The following is a 19,337-nucleotide window of genomic DNA, read 5'->3' on the forward strand; positions in this document are numbered from 1 at the left end:
CTGCCTGGATACTCTGTACTCGCGCTACTCCTCATGTCAGAAAAAATACAATCTGAGGGACCTAAACGCATGAGGGATCATAGGTACAGGGGACGTGACAATAGGGATAGTATTACTGGCAAGCCCCATTTCTACGCCCATTTTCGAGTTTCGAAAAACAACTGTAATACTCTGCAGCTTCCACTAGATGTCGGCCTATGCACAGCTCTTGAATCTAAGCAGATACAAGCATCAGAAATACGATTACGGTGAGTAATGATATATATATATATATATATATATATATATATATATATATATATATATATATATATATATATATTCTGATGTTTGTTAACCTGCTTAGAATCACATGCTGTGCATATTCCGACATCCAGTGGTCACTGCGGAGTATTGCATTTTGTTTTTCGTAGTCAAAAAGGGGACGTCGACAAGGCGTGTCTGTAACACTATCCCTATAGTGACGTGCAGTGTACCCACAATCCCTCACGCGTCGAGGTCCCTCAGATTGTTTTTTTCCGCCCAGATATTGGTCGCCTTTACGCAGAGCTCCTCGAGAGACATTGCAAATTCATTTACTCGACCTTTGGTTCCTTATTAATATCCATTACACAGATCCCTCCCTCGACATAGCTGAGAAGCTGTTTCTCAGTCGAGCAAGAACTTCGACTGTGGGGACGATACGGAGGAGATCCTTCGGCACTGCTGAACACGTGGCCTGGCCTCTCCGGCCAAAAGACAGTAGGGAGAGTGGGGTTGTGGGACATTTCTTGTTTCTCTCTGAGAATGCCTTTCCCTTTCCCCTCCCTTTCCCTCGGGGTTGTTATCACAGCTAAATATTTCCTCGGCTATGGAGAGGACACCCTTTAGGTTTTGCCCGCGTTGCAAGGGCAAGTTCACCTGGAAAGACAAGCATAAACGGTGTAACAGTTGCTTGCCCCTCGATCACAAGGAAGACGGCTGCGCGGCTTGTCAGCTTCTTAAGCCTAAGACTTTAAAGGACCGCAGGGTCAAGAGGTGGGCGGCCTACGCCATGTCGAGGTCCGATTCCTCACCCGTCGAAAGTGACGAGGAATGTGATAACCCGACATCCGTTTCAGAAGTCGTAGACCGCTCTAAGGAGTGCTTGCGCTCCACGTTGTCTGTCCCCGGCCCCGATAAGCTCGGCTCACACCCTGCTTTTGGGGATGAACACCCCAGCGACACTGACGCCCACAAAAAACACTCCCATAAACACATAACCCACGGCTCTTCTTCGTCAAAGACGAAGAAACCATCAGCGCCAACGGAGACGCAGGTTCCACCGGTGTCCTGCTCAGACCGTAAGAGTCTTAAGCCCCCCTCGCAACCGCAAACGCGACCAGCGACTGGGCTTCCCCAGATAAGGGCGCTACCCCCAAACCACCAGACGAAGCGCTCCATCAGAGAGAGCCCGTCGACGTAGAACACGCAACGCCCGTAACATCGAGACCAGAGCCCTCCACAGACATCGTCGAGAGCCTGGAGAGGATCGTTTCCACCGATAGCCAGAGACGGACGGCGAAAGATACGTCGAATACCGCTCAAAAGGCTAGAGAAACGCCCAGAAGGAAGGCAGAAACAGCCCCCTTCATCTAGAGGGACTCCTAGCCTGCCAGAAGGCTTTTCAGACGGCGATGGAAACCTTTCTTCGACATTATGGGAGAGGTCAAAGCGTTTTCAGGCCGAATACCCTATTCCATCCCCCCCTTCCCCTCCCCCCTCCCCAGACCGCCCAGGGGTACCTCATGAGACCCTGGAGAGACCCCAGTTCTGTATGGAGAAGATGGAGAGGTTTATGGAGACTCAAAACCTACCAACACCCAAAAGGGCAAGAGAGGGACCTCAGGAGGACCCCAGGGCTAAATTCCCTAGGCTGTTTAATCCCTCCCAAGAGGATGTAGATTTATATGACCTCACTGGAGAGGACCCCCACTTCCAGGAGGAGGACGAATTTTTAGGCAACGAAGAGGAACAAAACCCAGAGGAGGAGGGTTTTGAAGGTAATCCAGATATAGGTGAGGGGTGCTTCGGAGAAGACCCAGAGGAAGGTGCTTCACAGCCCTGGCAGTCCCCATCAGCGTTTTCGGACCCTGATGCCCTAAACCTGTCCCCTCCCAAGGACTCTCCTAATAGGAACACGTCACCTATAGACGATCAACCTACATTTAATGCACTACTACGCAAGGCAGCAGCGCATTTCGAAATGGACATTGGGGAGATTTCTCCTGACATTGACTTTGTGAAGAAGGTAATCCAAGAGAAACCCCCTGTCAGCCAAACCATTCCCCTCCTCGCCTAAATAAGGAGACGAATTATCCTTTCACTATCTACCCCCGTGTTGGTCAGATGGGTCAACCCGAGGATAGAAAAACTATTCAGTCCCTCGCCTTCTGACCCGTTGTACGTCGGGTGCCACTCTGTACCAGACTCCCTAGTGGTGACAAATACAAGGAAAAGAGCAGGGGTCTCGCTGTCAACCAGCGAGGCACCACCAGATAGAGGGTAAAAAATGGTATGCCCTAGGGAAGAGGATCACAGCCTCTGCTGCTTTTTCCGCAAGGATTGCAAACAACAACTCCTTTTTAGCAAGTTACGCAGATGCACAATGGAGCAAGCTACGTAAGGACATCGAGGAGGTGCCAGAACCCCTACGTACACGGCTTCTGGCCACGATTACTGAAGGGATCCTAGTCAACCAAAGCATCGTGAAAAACACTCTGGATGCTGCAGAAACGGCTGGCCGTTCCCTAGTCCAAAGAATACTCCTCAGACGCCATGTCTGGCTGCGTAATTCGGGGTTTAAACCTGAAACACAAGCATCTCTAATCAACAAGTCTATAGAAGATGCCAACCTCTTTGGGAAGGCGGTTGATGAGGCTCTAGAAACGGCAAAGTAAGAGTTTGACACCAACAAAACCCTAGACCAGATTTCTAGGCCTCCTAAAAGACGTGGCTATGGCAATAGCCGCTTTTTTCGAGGCCAACGCCAGCAGCAAAATCAGCAGCAGCAGTACTCTGCAAACAACTGGTCCTCTAACCAAGGTACCAGTGGACAATACAACCAGAGAGGACAACGCTGTGGCAAAGGGAGAGATCGGGGTTCCACCCTCAGAGGTTCCCAAGCCACCAACACCAAATGACTCGAGATTCGGGTCCCCTCCCATGCATCGCCGGTCGGGGGCCGATTAACATCCTTTCTTCCAGCATGGGAGGGAATAACATCAGACCGCTGAGTACTATCAACCATAGCCCACGGCTACTGTATAGAATTCAACAGTTCCCCAACGTACAGACCCCCAAGGGGACGACGCATGACACCAGAACACCTTGCCATCCTTCTGCAAGAAGTGGACCAGCTACTGGAAAAAGGGGCCATAGAGTTTGTGCCTCTATCTCAGGTAACAGAAGGTATTTATTCAGTGTACTTCCTTGTACCCAAAAAGGACTTAACCATGCGCACTGTACTAGATCTGCGCCCAGCGAACAAATTTGTCAAACCTCAAAAGTTTTGTATGGTGACGTTACACGAAGTGATCCCCCTGCTATCTCAAGGAGATTACGTGACAACACTGGACATGAAAGATGCATACTTTCATATTTTAATGTTGCCAGCGCACAGGAAATACCTCCAGGTTCATGATAGAGAGCAAACACTACCAGTTCAGAGTGCTACCCTTCGGCATAGCATCAGCACCGAGGGTATTCACGAAAATACTGGCAGTGGCAGCGGCCCACCTGCGCAGGTTGTCCATCCCAGTATACCCTTACCTTGACGATTGACTCATAACAGGGGATTCTTACGAAACATGCTTCTCAAATACCCAAAAGACTGTAGTCCTTTTGTTCCAACAGTGCTTCTCCATCAACGAGAAGAAGTCCAGCTTAGACCCCAGCCAGATCAAACAATTCCTAGGGGATCTAATTCGAACAAAGGACGGCCTCGTCTTCCCCTCCAACGAGAGGGTCCAAAACATGCTGTTTCAGATCCCTCAATATGTGGCAGGTCGAGAGGTGACGGTACGCAGAGCAATGCGTTTGCTAGGAATGATGGCGCCATGTATTTATTTGGTACCTCACGCGCGCATGTGCCCAATGCAAGAGTGGCTTAACAGCCAGTGGTGTCAGGCCAGCGGACAATGGGACGATCTAGTGGTGGTCTCGCAGGCCTTGGTTCTCTCACTACGGTTGTCAGTCTAGAAAAATGGATACCTCTACTATGTGACCGCAAACGTATTTTGGTGGCCGTGGTCCAACCGTCTCATGCACAATATGACAGAATATAGGTTTTCGAGTTTGCCAATGAACGGCCATTTTGATGTAACAAGAATCGCCATTTTGTTTTCTAACCATTGCTCATTGCTTTCTATTCCTATTGCTTTGCAGTATATTTTCCGCTTACACTGCTCGACTGTAAAACATTGTTGTCTGTATGCAAAAAGGACAAGGCCGCAGAGCCGAGAGGATAACAAGAGTTCGTTGAAACACAAACTTGGGCAGCGCCAGGAAGAATGCCCGGCTCCCTCCCGAATGTAGCCTTGAAGCAGAGCTGCAGGGCATTTAATCATTTCGCAGCTGCCTGCCAGTCTCGTTAAATGGTAGAATATGTTAGAATAATATAGCTAAAGGCTTGAATTATGCTTTTCTTACGGCCCCCCTTTGCTGAGCCCGCTAGAGCGTGTCGGCTCCCAGGACACGAATAGCACCTAATAGATAGCAAGGTCCGGAATGCAACCCTTCCCCCCGTATGAAGCTTGTATGAAGAACAGAAGCGCTGTGTTCTATTCAACAACTGAAAGATGCCTTTGTACTTGCAAATTGTTACTAGAATATATGTTTGAAGGTGTGATAGTTGTCGGAGATGTCCATCATCACACCAAGTTCAAAGAAACCCAATAAAGGGGGGGCTGTTAAACATGTCATAGCTGATTGTTTGATATGCATTTTGTATATATGTAACTGATGTACGTAATTCACTCTCTTGCGTCCCTCGAGGTCTAGAGATACACGCCGCGGGGCGCGAGACCGAGTTGGCCAACTGAGACTTTTGTTTTGCAATAAACCCTCGTTTTAGGAATACAACCTCGTGTCTGGCGTATCTATCGTGTGTGGTGACTCGCCTTATTTCCATAGACGTTAGGGACACGTAGGGGCCCCTTTCACGGTGGTGGTCGAAGGAAAACCTGGTAATAGGGAAACCATTCGCCACCCCCGCAGTGGAAGCCACTCTAACCACAGAAGCATCCCTCACAGGATGGGGGGCTCACCTATCCCATCAGACTGCTCACGGAGTGTGGACTCCGAGTGAAGCATCCAAGCACATAAACTTACTGGAGCTACTGGCTGTGTTCAAGGCACTAAAAGCCTTCCAGGCACACCTACAAGGGTAGACCGTGATGGTCCTCACGCACAGCACCACAGCCATGTACTACCTCAACAAGCAAGGGGGCACTCACTCTCCAGGACTGTCCAAGCTGTCCCAGAACATCTGGAAGTGGGCTCTCAAACACATGTTCCTACTGTCACAACATGTACCAGGGGAACTCAATCTGCTAGCAGACGAACTCAGCAGAGACTTCCCTCTGCCCTCAGAGTACGAATGGCGGTTACACAAAGACATCGTCTTCGACGTTTTCACACAATGGGGATTCCCAGAAATAGACCTGTTCGCAACTCTGGAGAACTCACAATGCCAAGATTACGCCTCCAGGTACCTCCAGAACCAATCCAAGGGGAACGGTCTATCGATTCCATGGTCAGGGAAATTTGTTTACGCTTTTTCCCCCGACTCCCCTTCTCAACAAGATTGTGCACAAGATGCACCAGGAACAAGTTACCATGATACTAGTGGTCCCTATGTGGGCCCGGCAGCCATGGTTCGCTCACTTGATGGAGATGCCTCTATCTCCTCCAGTGAAACTTCCCTGCCCGTACAACATGCTGTCACAGGACAAGGGCAGGACTCTGCATCCATGCCCTCAGACTATGAACTTAGCAGCCTGGCTCCTGAGATCATAGAATTTGGACATTTACAGCTCCCGCAGAGATGCATGGACATCTTCAGGGAGGCTAGAAAGCCTAACACTCGTCACTATTATTCTAGCAAATGGAAGAGATTTGTCATCTGGTGTAGAGGAAGAAGCATAAACCCGGTTGACTGCTCTCCCACGCACATTCTGTACCTGACCCATTTACTGGACTCAGGTCTAGTGTTCAATTCTATTAAAGTCCACCCAGCGGCACTTTCTGCATACACCACTTCCCAACTTAAAGTGTCATGGTGGAAAGTCCCAGTTTTCAAAGCCTTCATGGAGGGGATAAAGAGAATACACCCTCCGATAGCAAACCCAGCTCCCGGCTGGGACCTAAATGTGGTACTTACCAGGCTCATGGGCTCACCCTTTGAACCCATGCACAAGGCAACTCTTAAGGACCTCACTCTTAAGACTGCTTTCCTAATAGCTATCACCTCCATTAGGAGAGTAAGTGAACTACAGGCTTTCTGTTCTAGACCCCTTTGTAACAGTTCACAAAGATAAAGTGGTTCTACGCACACACCCGAGGTTTGCACTGAAATTCATCTCGAAATTCCATGTCCACCAGTCAATAGAACTAACAACGTTCTTTCAAAACCCTTCAAATTTGGGAGAAGAAAGCCTGCATACACTTGATGTGCGCAGAGCTGTCATGTTTTATATGGAAAGAACTAGACCACTAAGAAAGACTAATCAGTTCTTTGTCTCGGTGGCAGCAGGAAGAGAAGGGGATGCAGTCTCAAAGTCCACTATGTCTAGATGGATTGTTCAATGCATCACTCTCTGTTACACTCTTGCTAAGAGAGAACTACCCTTCAAGCCAAGAGCACACTCTACTCGAGGCACTGGGGCATCCATAGCATTCATTGCAAATGTTCCCCTCGAGTCCATTTGCAAAGCGGCAACCTGGAGTTCTGTACACACCTTTACAAAACACTACTGTCTAGATGCTCACTCTAGATCTGATTCCCAGGTGGGACAAGCAGTATTAAGACATCTTTTCTCTACTGTTCCTTCTCACAACCCACCTCCAACTCCGGGTACTGCTCGCTAGTCTATGCACAGCATGTAATTCTAAGCAGATTAACAAACATCAGAAGAAAATGCATTACTTACCGTAAAAGCATTTCTGATGGTTGTATCTGCTTAGATTCACATGCGCCCACCCTTCCTCCCCGTTCGGATGGAAGGAACATAGACTTTCTTCTATATCTCTCTTTTCTGTACCCTCTCACGTCTAATAGGCTCCCTCAGGGCAGAAAAACTACAAACAGAGGGACCTTGACGCATGAGGGATTGTGGGTACACTGCACGTCACTATAGGGATAGTGTTATAGACACGCCTTGTTGACGTCCCCTTTTCGACTACGAAAAACAAAATGCAATACTCTGCAGTGACCACTGGATGTCGGAATATGCACAGCATGTGAATCTAAGCAGATACAACCATCAGAAATGCCTTTACGGTAAGTAATGCATTGTCATATTCACTGCTCTTTTGAATCTTGCGTGTGTCGGTCTTATTCAGTGACATGCCGTATACAACGTCTATGGGATTCAAACCTTCTGTCGACTGCGGACGCCAAATGTCCTTTTTGGACCCAAACCACATCTGCCTTTACTGTATCTGTGAAGGTTGCAACCCGAAGGACTGCACGTTGTGTCAACAGATGCACCCAAAGGTGCTTTGAGACATGAGGCAAAGCTGTTCATCTTTCTCCACAAGGAGAGAGCTGACAAACTAACAGGTTTGAGGTTTCAGGCATGGGCCGCAGCACTGAAGAGTGTTCCCCTATCTGAAAGGACAATAAAAAGAAGCCCTGCAAAAGATTAAGATCTCCAAAGGGTTCTTTAATGAACCACTCTTCTTTGCCGTCAAAGAGGAGGCACAGGCTCAGCAGGTACCTTTCACAACTCTCTACTCCAGAGGCGTGGGAGGTCTTCAGGCAGACGTCGAGATGGATTTCTAAAATCAACCTTGGGGGGGAAAGATTTTAGATAGTCACCCTAGTTATGGTGAAAAGGGAGTTCCTAAGAGTTTAGCCAAAACCCAATCAAGGTATCGTGGGAGAGCAGGCGATGCTTAATCTTAGGAGTGAGTGAGAGTGGTGTAGGACCCCAATGAGTTCACACAGAATAACACACAATAATTCAGCTTAGACGTTGTGTATAATAAGTTATTTGGTGGAACATGCTCACTCAAATTACCATGATCCTGATAAAAGCTTCCTATGGAAGCTCTCCACTTGTCTGAAAGAGGGAGCAACAGTAAGATTTTGAACTGCATTTGGCGATCATAGTCAAAAAATTGTAAAGTTGTCAAACACTGGTATACTTTAAGACAATACTCTAATGGAATTGCATATTGGAGAAAAAACACAGCATTTACTATAGAAGGATAGTGAATATAATGTATGGATGACCATGTAGCATGTATTACATTTGACAAGACAAAAGAATTGCTACAAAAACACATTTTTTCAATATTTGTGCAGGGTAGTGTTTACTGCTATTGTATGAATGGTTTCAAGCATTTTGAATTGGAAGACATACGATAGTGGCATTACATCGGAGACTTCATTAACTGTAGTACAGATCTTGTTGTTTACAGTCTGATATGCTATCCACCTGTAAGGAGATCTACAATTAAACAGTTGAAAATTCGAATTTTAGAGCATGTTTGAACCTTTAAAAATCTGGATAAGAAGGATCTAGTAGCATTACGTTTTAATTTAGTTTATACGAGTGATCCTTAGAGTCTCAAATGTGTTGGTTTGTGCCACGTACCTCTGCATATTAGAAGAAGGAATCGAGAAAAGCCTCTGCCAAATTGACTCAAAACTAATTATTTGATTTACAACTAAAATACTGCGTGGTTTATATACAAGGGAGGAATAGAATTTGTTTCTATGTTTTTTCTGTATTATCCTTTGTTGAATCCAGATCCAGTGTGCATGCATATTTACCAGCCAGTTGTGTTAACCCCAATATGGATATAATCACATTATTTTTTTGTTTTCATTTGATTTTAATATAAGTTGTGAGTGAACACACTGGTGTTAAATATTACTGGTGTCTGGCATTGTTAACCAATAGAGTGCTACCTTCACAGGCGTATACATATGGGTTTACTTCCCTATTCAGGTTTTAAAAATATGAATTGCAACAATGATAATGAAACTACTAGTAACCATATTTTAGTCAACTGTCTTTTTTTCTTAATCTTGAGGATCTCCAACGAGAATGCCTTTAATTGTCTTCATATTTTTGATACACTTTTTGCAACCATAATTATTTGTTCAAACATTCTGTGAATTGATATATGGCATTTATAACTCGCCTATACACAAGTGTTTCAAGGCGCGACGAGGCAAGGGAGGGGAACGGAGGGAAGACAGACAATGATCTTACTAGGCCAGGTAACATTGAGATCGCACAAGTGCAGGGGAGGTGGGAGGGGAGAAGTGCAAGGGGAAAGGGGAGGGCAAGTGCAGTACATAAGATAAACAGAAAATAAACAATAATAAGACCAATAAATAGGAAGTGTGGCCAGCTAGTGGCAGGGGGAAATGCAGACATCATGTGTCAAATGCTGGCAGGGGGCTGTAGGGATACAGAAACAGTCCCAGAGTGCATAGGTTGCCTGGGGGGCAGTGGCGGTGTGCAACTGGCGTGGAAGCGATCTAGGCCTGAGAACAGAGGGAAGCCAGGTGACCAGTGCAGTTTCAGTTTCAGGTAGGAGTTCAGCAGGGGAGCGGAGGAGAGAAAGCAGAACCAAAGAGGAAGGTCTTTGGGTGCTTCCGGAACTGGAGATGGTTCTCCTCAATTTTCAGAGGGGCAGAGAGAGGCAGGGAGGCTGTTCCAGAGGGAGGCCCTAGCTGAAGAAAGAGATCTACCACCAACTTGTTGCTTGGAGAAGCGACTGACCCTGAGAAACTTGGAGGCGGATGAGCAAAGAGCTCGAGAAGGAAGGTATTTAGGAAGGGCGAGTTAACGGTATTGAGGCCCCAGGCCCCAGAAGGCCTTGTGGACAATGGAGAGGGTTTTGAACTTAATCCTCGCAGCCACTGGGAGCTCAGTCCTGGAGAGATACGATCCCTGGGCTTGAGGCCAAGGACAAGTCTCACAGTCCTGTTCTGGATGGGTTGCGGAGAGCAGAGGCAGGCAGATTTAGAAAGAGGCTGTTGCAGTAGTACAGCCTAGAGAGAACCAGAGCTCTGCAGACAGTGAGCTTCTGGGGGAAGGACATGAAAGGAAGAATACCTCTGAGGAGGTGCAGCTAGTAGTGTAACTTCTTAGAGACGTCCAATATGAGGAGAAAAGGAGAGTGTGGAGTCGAGCCTCACAGGTGGGAGCAGGAAGAGGGTCAAGAGAGGCTGGCCAGAGAGTGGCAGGAAAGGAGGGAGCGGGTGTGCTGATAAGGAGAATCTCAGTCTTACTGGCATTAAGGCAGAGATCATTGGCGGCACACCAGTCCTGGATAGCAGGCAGACCGAGATGAGAGAAGAGTTGGCTGAAGGGAGCCTGAAAATGAGCTGAGTGTCATCCGCATAGCACTGAGCTCAGTGTCCTCTGCCTAGCACTGAAAGTTAGGGCAGAGCACGGCAATGCGGTGGGCAATAAGTGCCAGGTATTGTTTGAACAGTCAGGGAGAGAGGTTGGACCCCTGGGAAACACCACAGGTAGAGAGAGCGATCGAGGAGAGGAAGGACCCAAGTTGGACCTGGGAGATCCGATCGGAGAGGAAAGAAATCAGCCATGCCGGGGCCTGATCGGTGATACCCAGGGTATCACCGAGACTGTTGAGCAGGATGGCATGGTTGACCGTGTCAAAAGCAGAAGAGATCAAGTAAGATGAGGACACATGGGGTGTTGGAATCAAGGTTAGTGAGCAGGTCTTCGCGGATGTTCAGGAGAGCAGTTGCTGTGCTTCTGGCAGCTCTGAAGCCAGACTGATGGCCATGGAGACAACCAACAGATTCAGTGTGAAGATTAAACTGGGAGATGGCCAGCTTTTCCAGGAGTTTGCCCAGAAAAGGAGTGATGGAGATTGGGCGATAGTTTTCCGTGCAGGACGGGTTGGCAGAGGGGTTCTTAAGAAGAGGGGTGCTTAAGGGAGTGCTTCAGGGGGAAGGGAAGACTCCAGTAGCGAAGGAGTGGCTGCAGAAGTCAGCCAGAACAGGAGCTAAGTTGTCAATGTGGTCCTTGATGGTTTTGGAGGAGGAGGGAGCAGGGAGGAGGGAGGAGGGAGGAGGGAGGAGGGAGGAGGGGGAGGAGGAGGAGGAGGAGGAGGAGGAGGAGGGAGGAGGAGGAGGGAGGAGGAGGGAGGAGGAGGGAGGAGGGAGGACAGAAAGCATCCAGGCGGATATTGGTCTCCAAGAAGGAGGAATTGAGTGGTTGAGACTAGGAGGGCAGAGGAGAGGTCCGCCCACTCAGAGAGGAAGGAGGCAATCTGACCAGGTGGCCGATACATGGTAGCCACAGTAAGTGAGTGGCCAGGAGAGAGAGAGCGAGCCTGCAGACAAGGCATTAGAAAGAGGAGTAGGCCTGTGTAGGAAGGACAGGGGCAGGGATCCACTCAGGGAAGATCAGGGCTACACCTCGAACGGTTACATCTGGGCGCGCAGAGGATCTTGAATCCATCAGGGAGACAAGTGGCGAAGCTCGTGACAGAGCTGGCCGTGAACCATGTCTCATGAGACCGATAACTTTGAGGTCAGGTTCTTCTAGGAGGCAGCAAATGTCAGAGGAGTGCTTGACAGCAGAGCGAGATTTGAGAGTGGCAATATGGAGAAGGTTGCCGTCCTTGAAAGACTTCCGTGGAGGGGTACAAATAAGAGGTACGCCCTGCGGAGGTGTAGAAGAATCCTGAGGGGGGCAGAGGAGGAAGGAGTAGAGGGCAAGGTAGCCAAGGAGGGGACAGTAGGAGGAGGCAAAGAAGCAGCGTCTATCAAACAAGAAGGTTATAAAAAAGAAACTTTATTTAGGTCTCCCATGTTGTTCTGTAACTGTCAGATTTGTCAGTAATTAAACAAAGTCTATCTCTGAGAACAAAAACAGTTTGTTTTGAATATACAATATTATTGGTAGTTGACAACTGCAAATATATCTAGGAATGTGAGAAGTATAGTCTATTGACTGAACAGAAATACTAGTCAAGTGGCACTACACAATGATGTAATTGAACAAAAAAGTTGTCTATTTAGTGACTGGTGTGTTTGAACTTTGATAGGATTATTTATGTAAAGGTGTACAGTGTGGATCATATTGATAAATAAGCCAAGGGGCTGGTGAAATGTCATATTGTATGGCACACATCAGTTTTTTAATTTTGAGCCAGACTTGATGGCTGCCTCAGCCTCTTTTTCTTGAAATGAAAGACCAATATTTAACTACGCATAGTGATTATTCTAACAGTAGACGGATATCTTTTCCAACCAGGATCTGTTAACACTCACTCACTTTTAGACTACTTTCACCCATAGACCGTTAGTTAACTTTGGCTTCTCTAACAGTCATTTTCTTTATATGCAGTTGGACTTCCCTCTGGTGCCATTCTTTCTCTTCCCAAAGCTCTACTGGATCCCAGGCGCCCTGAGATTCCTACAGAATATACCAGGTAAGATGAGTGAATACTTTTTTGGTTTTAACACATTTCACTCTGAGGTACACTGCGCTATGCATAGACTTTAATTTCTAATTTAATACTTATTGCACTTATTTCTGTGCCTATTTTTAGATAAGTTTACCATAACAGGAACAACTGACATGATATAGTAATTTGCTCTGTTGCGGTAGGCCCTTAGAGTTTCACAAATCTACAGATGAATAGTTATGGAGCTATAAAGCTCAAAATTGATTTTCTTCTAGCAAACTGAGCCTTGCTCTGTGGGAGCAGGCCGCTGTTATGCGCTAATCCTGCAAATGGGCCACTATTGTGCACTGGGTGTGCAGATGGGTTTGTACTGGCACTGGTGGAAATGGAAGAGTTAGTGAGCCGCCTCCTCTTTCACCGGCGCTTGCCATGCCTCATCAACTTTTCTTACACCTGCTACTACTTCTTCCTCTCTCCCCTTCCCCAACCTCTGACTGTTGTACCACGCCCCTGTACCCCTCATCGGAAAACCTTCAAAGGTAGTGACCTGCTGCATCTAGCCATGCTTAATGCTCGCTCTATCAAACACTCTGCCTCGACCTCGATATCCTTGCTGCCAGCTCAGTCACTGCTTCTGACTGCCTTCTCCCTGATCGCTACAAGATCATCTCTAAGACTCGCCCTAACTGTGCTGGCGGTGGGGTTGCCCTGATCTTCCGTGAGTGGGTCCCTTCTATCCTCATACCCACCTAGCCATGCTCCTCTGAGGACCTGGTCTGCAAGCTGGTCAACTCTCCCACTTCCTTCCTGACCATTGCCACCATCTACAGGCCTCCTGGCTCAATCACCCTGTTCCTCTCAGAATGGGCTGGTTTCTCCTCCTCTCCCCTCACATCCACCTCTAAACTCCATCTCCTGGGTGACTTCAACATCCACCGACTCTTCAATCATGGCGTCCACTCTCTTCCGTGACCTCTGCACCTCTCTCCCTCTCCATTCTCCCCGCTGGTCCTACCCACTCGGCTGGATGCACTCTCGATGCCTTGATGCACACTGATCTTTTGCTCACCACCCCACTCTCCTGGTCAGACCACTCCCTCCTCTCCTCTCCTCTCACCTGGTTCCTCTCTGTCCTCTGACTGCTCCTCCCCCAGCTCTGCCAGCCTAGTTTACGGACATCCGCCTGGTGAAACGAGTGTCAGCTGCTGCCTTCGCATCCACCTTCATCCACCCTCTCCTCCCACTGCAGATTCTACCTCTGACTCCGCTCTCAGCAACCTCTTACTTGCCATCACTAACACTCGACATTCTTGCCCCAGTTAGGAAGATCCGCTTGAAACATGCCACCAAGTGAAACACCGGGTACGATTCGGCACTTGCAGTCAAGAAATGCAAGTGCAGAGCTGCGGAACGGAAGTGGCAGACCTCCGGCTCACCCCCCAACAAACTGGGCCGTCGCCTTTTCCAAAGGGAATACCGACTCTCTGTTCGTTCCAAGAAAAGGGCCCATATCCAGGCTTGCGTCTCTGGAGCACCCAATAACTCGCTGAACTCTTTAAAATCTGCAAGGAACTAGCCATCCCTTCTGCAGTCTCCACCACGCCTCTTATCTCTGAGGCCCTCTGCAATGCAATGGTCACACACATAACTGCAAAAACTCAGGATATCCTGAGCACTCTGTTCCTTTTCCCCTCCTTCTCCCACCCCCCTGACACCTATGGCCTCCCATCCTCCCTCTCCTCCTTCTCTCCTATACTTCTGATGTTGTCACTAGGGTTGTCTGCTCTATGAAGGTCTCCTCCAAACGGGTCTCTCCCGGTTCTTCCAGAACTATTAAGACAATATCGGCTACATTGTCCCTGCACTTACTGATTCATGCAATCACTCTCTTGCTACTGGGTCTTTCCCTTCTTATCCTCAAGCACGCTTGTGCGCCCACTCCTGAATAAACCCTCCGCCAACCCCTCGTGTCCGGCTAACTACCGCCCCATCTCGATCACCCCCTTTCTTGGGAAACTCTTGGAGAAGCTTGTATTCCCGCAACTGATCCAGCATACTGAGCTTGTTGGTTGCCTACATGACCATTTATCTGGATTGTGAGCATCCAGAGGCACGGAAACAGCTCTCCTGAACACCCGGAAGAACTGCTTGCATCTCTTTGCCTCTAACTCTCCAGCTGTTCTTATTCTACTTGATCTCGCCTCTGTATTTGATACGCTCAAACACTCCATCCTCATAAAACGGCTCCACAATACCCTTGGTATCTCAGAGCGGGCACTGGACTGGCTGACCTCCTTCCTAACCGACTGTCCCTGCAAGGCGATGCTGGGCTCTTTCTCCTCTCCCACCTCTATCTCCACCTGTGGCGTTCCCCACGGCTCCAACCTTTCTCCCTGGCTCTCTAGGTGAGCAAGCAGAGCGAGATAGATGTTAATCTCCACGTTCTCCCCTACTTCCAGTGTTATGCGGGTGAGACACAACTCTTCTTCAAACTTCCCTCTGATCCACTCCTTCTGCCATCATTCCTGACTGTCTATCTGCCATCCAGTCCTGGTTTGCCTCAACGCCACACTGACTGAGATTTTTTACTTTGGGACTCCTGCTCTGACCACCCTCTATGGGCTCGCCCCCTTCTCCTTCATCTGAAGCCAGAAACCTCGCAGTCTTCTTCGACTCCGCTCTCTCCTTCCTCCCTCACATTCTGGACCTTGCCATGAAGGCCCACTTTCAACTCCACCTCCTCAAATGAATCCTTCCTTTCCTCACTTTCCCCCAGAAGCTCAACTTCTCCAGAGCTCTGGTACTCTAGGCTGGACTACTGCAACAACCTCTTTAATCTACCCTCTTCCTCTCTCCGTACCCTCCAGCTTAATCAGAATAGGGCTGCAAGACTTTTCCTTAGCCTCGCCTCAAGCCCAGGGACCATATCTCTCCATCCCTAAAATCTCTCAACTGGCTCCCTGTTGATGCAAGGATCAAATTCAAATACCTCTGCATCATCCATAAAGCGGTCTGAGGCCGGAGGCCACACTACAACCGGCTCTACCTAATACTCTACCTCCAGATCTTTACGCTCATACGGACCCACTCCCTGTGTGCCAAGTGCTTCTCTAAACAGCGAGCTGGTGGCCGATCTCGTTCCTCCGCTAGCTCCCTCCTCTGGAACAGCCTTCCTCTCCGTCTTGAGCCTGATCTCCTCAAATTCCAGAAGCTTGTCAAGACTTTCTTTTTCACTTCCTCCTTCCCCCTCCTGTGCTAAACCCCACAGTCGCTGATATTGGTGGACAGGGCCCTTATGTGTCATCCTGGGTCGTGGACTTCCCCCTCCCCTCCCAGTCGCCTTCAGCCTCTGCCCACTCGCAGCGCTTTCCTTTGGGCACCCACTGCCTTGTGCTGTCTCACAGGCCTAAACTTATGTTGGCAGTTGACCACTATTACCAAGTGATCTCTGCCATGCACTTAACAGTTGCTTGCAACTTACTCCCTTGCATGTCCCTCTGTGGAACTCTTAGCACTTACCCCCTTCCTCGTCCCTTCTCTCACTGCATCTGCACACTCTGAATGATTACAAGGCCTAGTAGGAATGCCTCTTTCTTTCTCTTCACTGTTATATTTGCCTTTCGTTCCCATGTTCCCTCCCCATTGCCCAGTGGGTGCTTTGAAACAGAATTTCTTGATGTATAAGCGCCTTACAAATGCACAATTAAATAAATACATACTTTGGTCAGTGGTTTCCAAGCCAGCTGGCATTGGGCTTAGTGTCCTCACTTGGTTATTTCTGATTTGCAACCAACCAAACGTCTTTGCAGATGTATTGCCAGTAAGGTTAAGCAAATTCCTTTTCCTATAATTACTGAAGCTTCATGGTTGATAGTAATTTGGGATTTGTTAACTCAGTGAATGCCATGGAGGTGTGGCATTCTAGGAACTTAAGTTAAGATCTTGACAAAATTGTTGTTCTAACCTTTGTTTCCTCCCTTAGAGAAGAGAATCTCATACCTTACTCCCCAGACCTGCAGATCCATGCAGAGCGATTCATTAACTACAACCAGACAGTGTCCCGCATGGTGGGAATTTACACAGCGCCCTCTGGCCTAGAGTCAACCTGCTTGGTGAGTACATTGGTTGGAATCTTGCCTCTGAAAGTTTACTTTGTAACCCTCATTAAATAAATAGGGATGAGGCCCTATCCAGATCTGTTTCATCTTGTACCATTTTTACTAGGTATTGATGGGATGTTCTATCCGAAAACATGCAGGCTATGATTCCTACTCAGCCCACTGGAATGCAACTCTAGATTTCTGTGTGGCGTTCAGCTGAGCAGAGAGAGCACTGGATTGGCTCTAATGCATTACATTCCACCCAATCGGAGGGGCTGAGACGTTCTGGACATCTAATTGGCTGGAAATCATGGCATTTTCGTCCAACAAGGGTACTTAGAGCTGGCAACGGGTACCCTAATTTGCTGTGATACTCTCCTCTTCTGATTGAGAGGAATGGCACTCGAATCACTCGAGCAAAGAGGCATGGACAGCAGTTAACTTGTGCCTGCTCCACCAAGCCACATTGTGTTGGGCACTGGGGGCTATCCCACTCCTGCTGTTCCTCCAGGGGTGTGGCAGATAGAACTTATTCCCAACACTTTATTTATCTTAGCTGGAACTCAAAACATAGTCTCTTTCTACTGATCTGCATAGGTGTATGGCTATAGAAAGTGCTCTGCAAGGAAGGGAACCGCTGCTAATCCAGTGACTACTTGAGAATCTTTTTAGTACTCGTCACTGAGGTTTGGGGGCCTGTGAAACTCACCAACATTTTAACTGTTGGTGCCTTCTTCTTTTACCAATCGCTACCTCATTTGGACCCTTGCTTTTGTATGGCTCTTACCTTGTCCTGTCTGGTTTAGGTACCTCCACTCGTCAAGATGGGGACACTAGCCTATCCTGTAATAGTGGCTGCCCCCTCAGTCTTTAAAAGATTCAGATGCTCTCTTGAAGATTCTGTCATCTTGCTGGGAATCACTGGTAGAAAAAAAGGTCTTCGAAATAGTGCAAACTGCACAGCATGCTATCTCCTAGCATCCCACCTAGCTCCTTTTGGCTGCTTCCCAGTTAACCAGTGAGTGATGCTTGCTTGAGCGCCACCCCTGATGATCAAGTTGGCTTTGGTTTTTGATTGAAGGTGCCTGAAATTCCATCTAGGATTTCTGGAATGGCCACCTGTACTTTCTAGAGGCCTTAAATCTGAGGGTTGAAACCGGATTTCTCCTGCTAGGTTTTGCTCTTCATTTTCTCACCAAACAGGGCAAATTATACTAAAATATATCAAAGGAAACTACTCTCAAAGCAGGCCTTGCAACATATGTGATCAAACAAACATTGTTGCATGGCACCGACACACTGAGTACACATGCAGCTTCTTACTTCTACAACCCTACAGCCTTGACTCCGAGTAGAAACTACTCTGCATCGTCCTTCCAGAGTGCTTCCTTTCCTTTGGACAAGAAGGTAATCACACAAATTGAGCCCCATAGGAGAAAATGTTCATATAATGTTCTGCTTAACAAGAACTATGCAGCATTCTCCAGCATAGGGTCTTACATCGATTCACATGCTCATGATCTTCCCCATAATCAGGCTCGGAATCCTCAGTAATATTAAAGCAGGTTTTTCTTTAAAGATAAAAACTGCTTGTCACTTCTATAGCCTATTACTGTCACTTTGGGTCATACTGCACCAACCAATGACACAAGTCCTCCTAAGTGCCACCCCTGGCGGCCATCTTCAGATTTCTACTACACGTTTTCGTGTTGGGAGTCCTTGTGTTTCGCTCCTCGAAATTTCAATAACTTTTAGCATATTTTTGTGAGAAACCATCTTCAGTTCATCATTTCGGTCACCGTTGTAACTACCGGCGGGATCCATTGCCGGAGGAGTTCTCCATTGTTGGATCTCCAGACTGTGTGCGGCTGTGAGCCCAACTTGGGCCTTCCACACTCACCATGTTGGATGCCACAAGGAAAAGCCTCTTCACGGCGTGCTCAAAATGCGGCCTAAAAAACATCTTCGTTGAAGATCGACATCTAAAATGCACCTACTGTTTGCATCCAGACCACGACATGGATGGATTTTCCATCTGCCAGGCCTTCTCTTCCAAGACGCCGAAAGATCGCCATAGAAGGTTAGTGGTGTGGATTAAGGAAGGTAGGCCCTCTGACTCTGCCTCTGGGTGAAGGCATGCCCCTTCAAGGGTCGGTCGACCCAGAGAGCGTACTCCCTCTGGCAAGAGGTGGAGATCTTTGAGGACACTACCCGGGGAAAGATACCTAAAAACAAAGATCATTAACACCCTCTCTGTTGACAGATCATATACCGTCGGCCAGCCAGGCCCAGACTACGAGCAAATTGTCGGCACCGGCTACGAAGCATACATCATCCACATCAAGAACTGTCGAGGTATCGTCAGGAGCTACCCTGTCGATGGCTTTGTCCATGACGGCGACTACCCAGTCTATGCCTTCATCCTCAAAAATAGCTATCCCGTCGAACACTACAACCACGTTGACTGGCTCTTCCACAAAGCAGACTCCTCCAGTTTTCATCCCGTCGATGGCCAAGGTCACCACCTCTATGGTAACAACTGCTGCTGTCAGTCTCCAAGGCTTCCAAGGCCGCACTGGCGCCAGCCCT

The 19,337-nt window shown here is 48.1% G+C and overlaps 1 protein-coding gene across 1 annotated transcript in view; it reads left to right on the forward strand.

Annotated features, from left to right (window-relative positions):
• The window catches only part of EMC1 (ER membrane protein complex subunit 1), a 755,368-nt gene that overhangs the window by 658,756 nt on the left and 77,275 nt on the right, over positions 1–19,337 (forward strand). Inside the window, exons 21-22 of the mRNA XM_069610395.1 lie at positions 12,588–12,672; positions 16,631–16,760. Of these exons, the coding sequence (XP_069466496.1) occupies positions 12,588–12,672; positions 16,631–16,760 (215 nt within the window). The remainder of the gene's footprint in view (positions 1–12,587; positions 12,673–16,630; positions 16,761–19,337) is intronic.

Source organism: Ambystoma mexicanum, chromosome 8, assembly GCF_040938575.1.
Source record: "Ambystoma mexicanum isolate Mex_15411 chromosome 8, UKY_AmexF1_1, whole genome shotgun sequence".
Taxonomy (NCBI): domain Eukaryota; kingdom Metazoa; phylum Chordata; class Amphibia; order Caudata; family Ambystomatidae; genus Ambystoma; species Ambystoma mexicanum.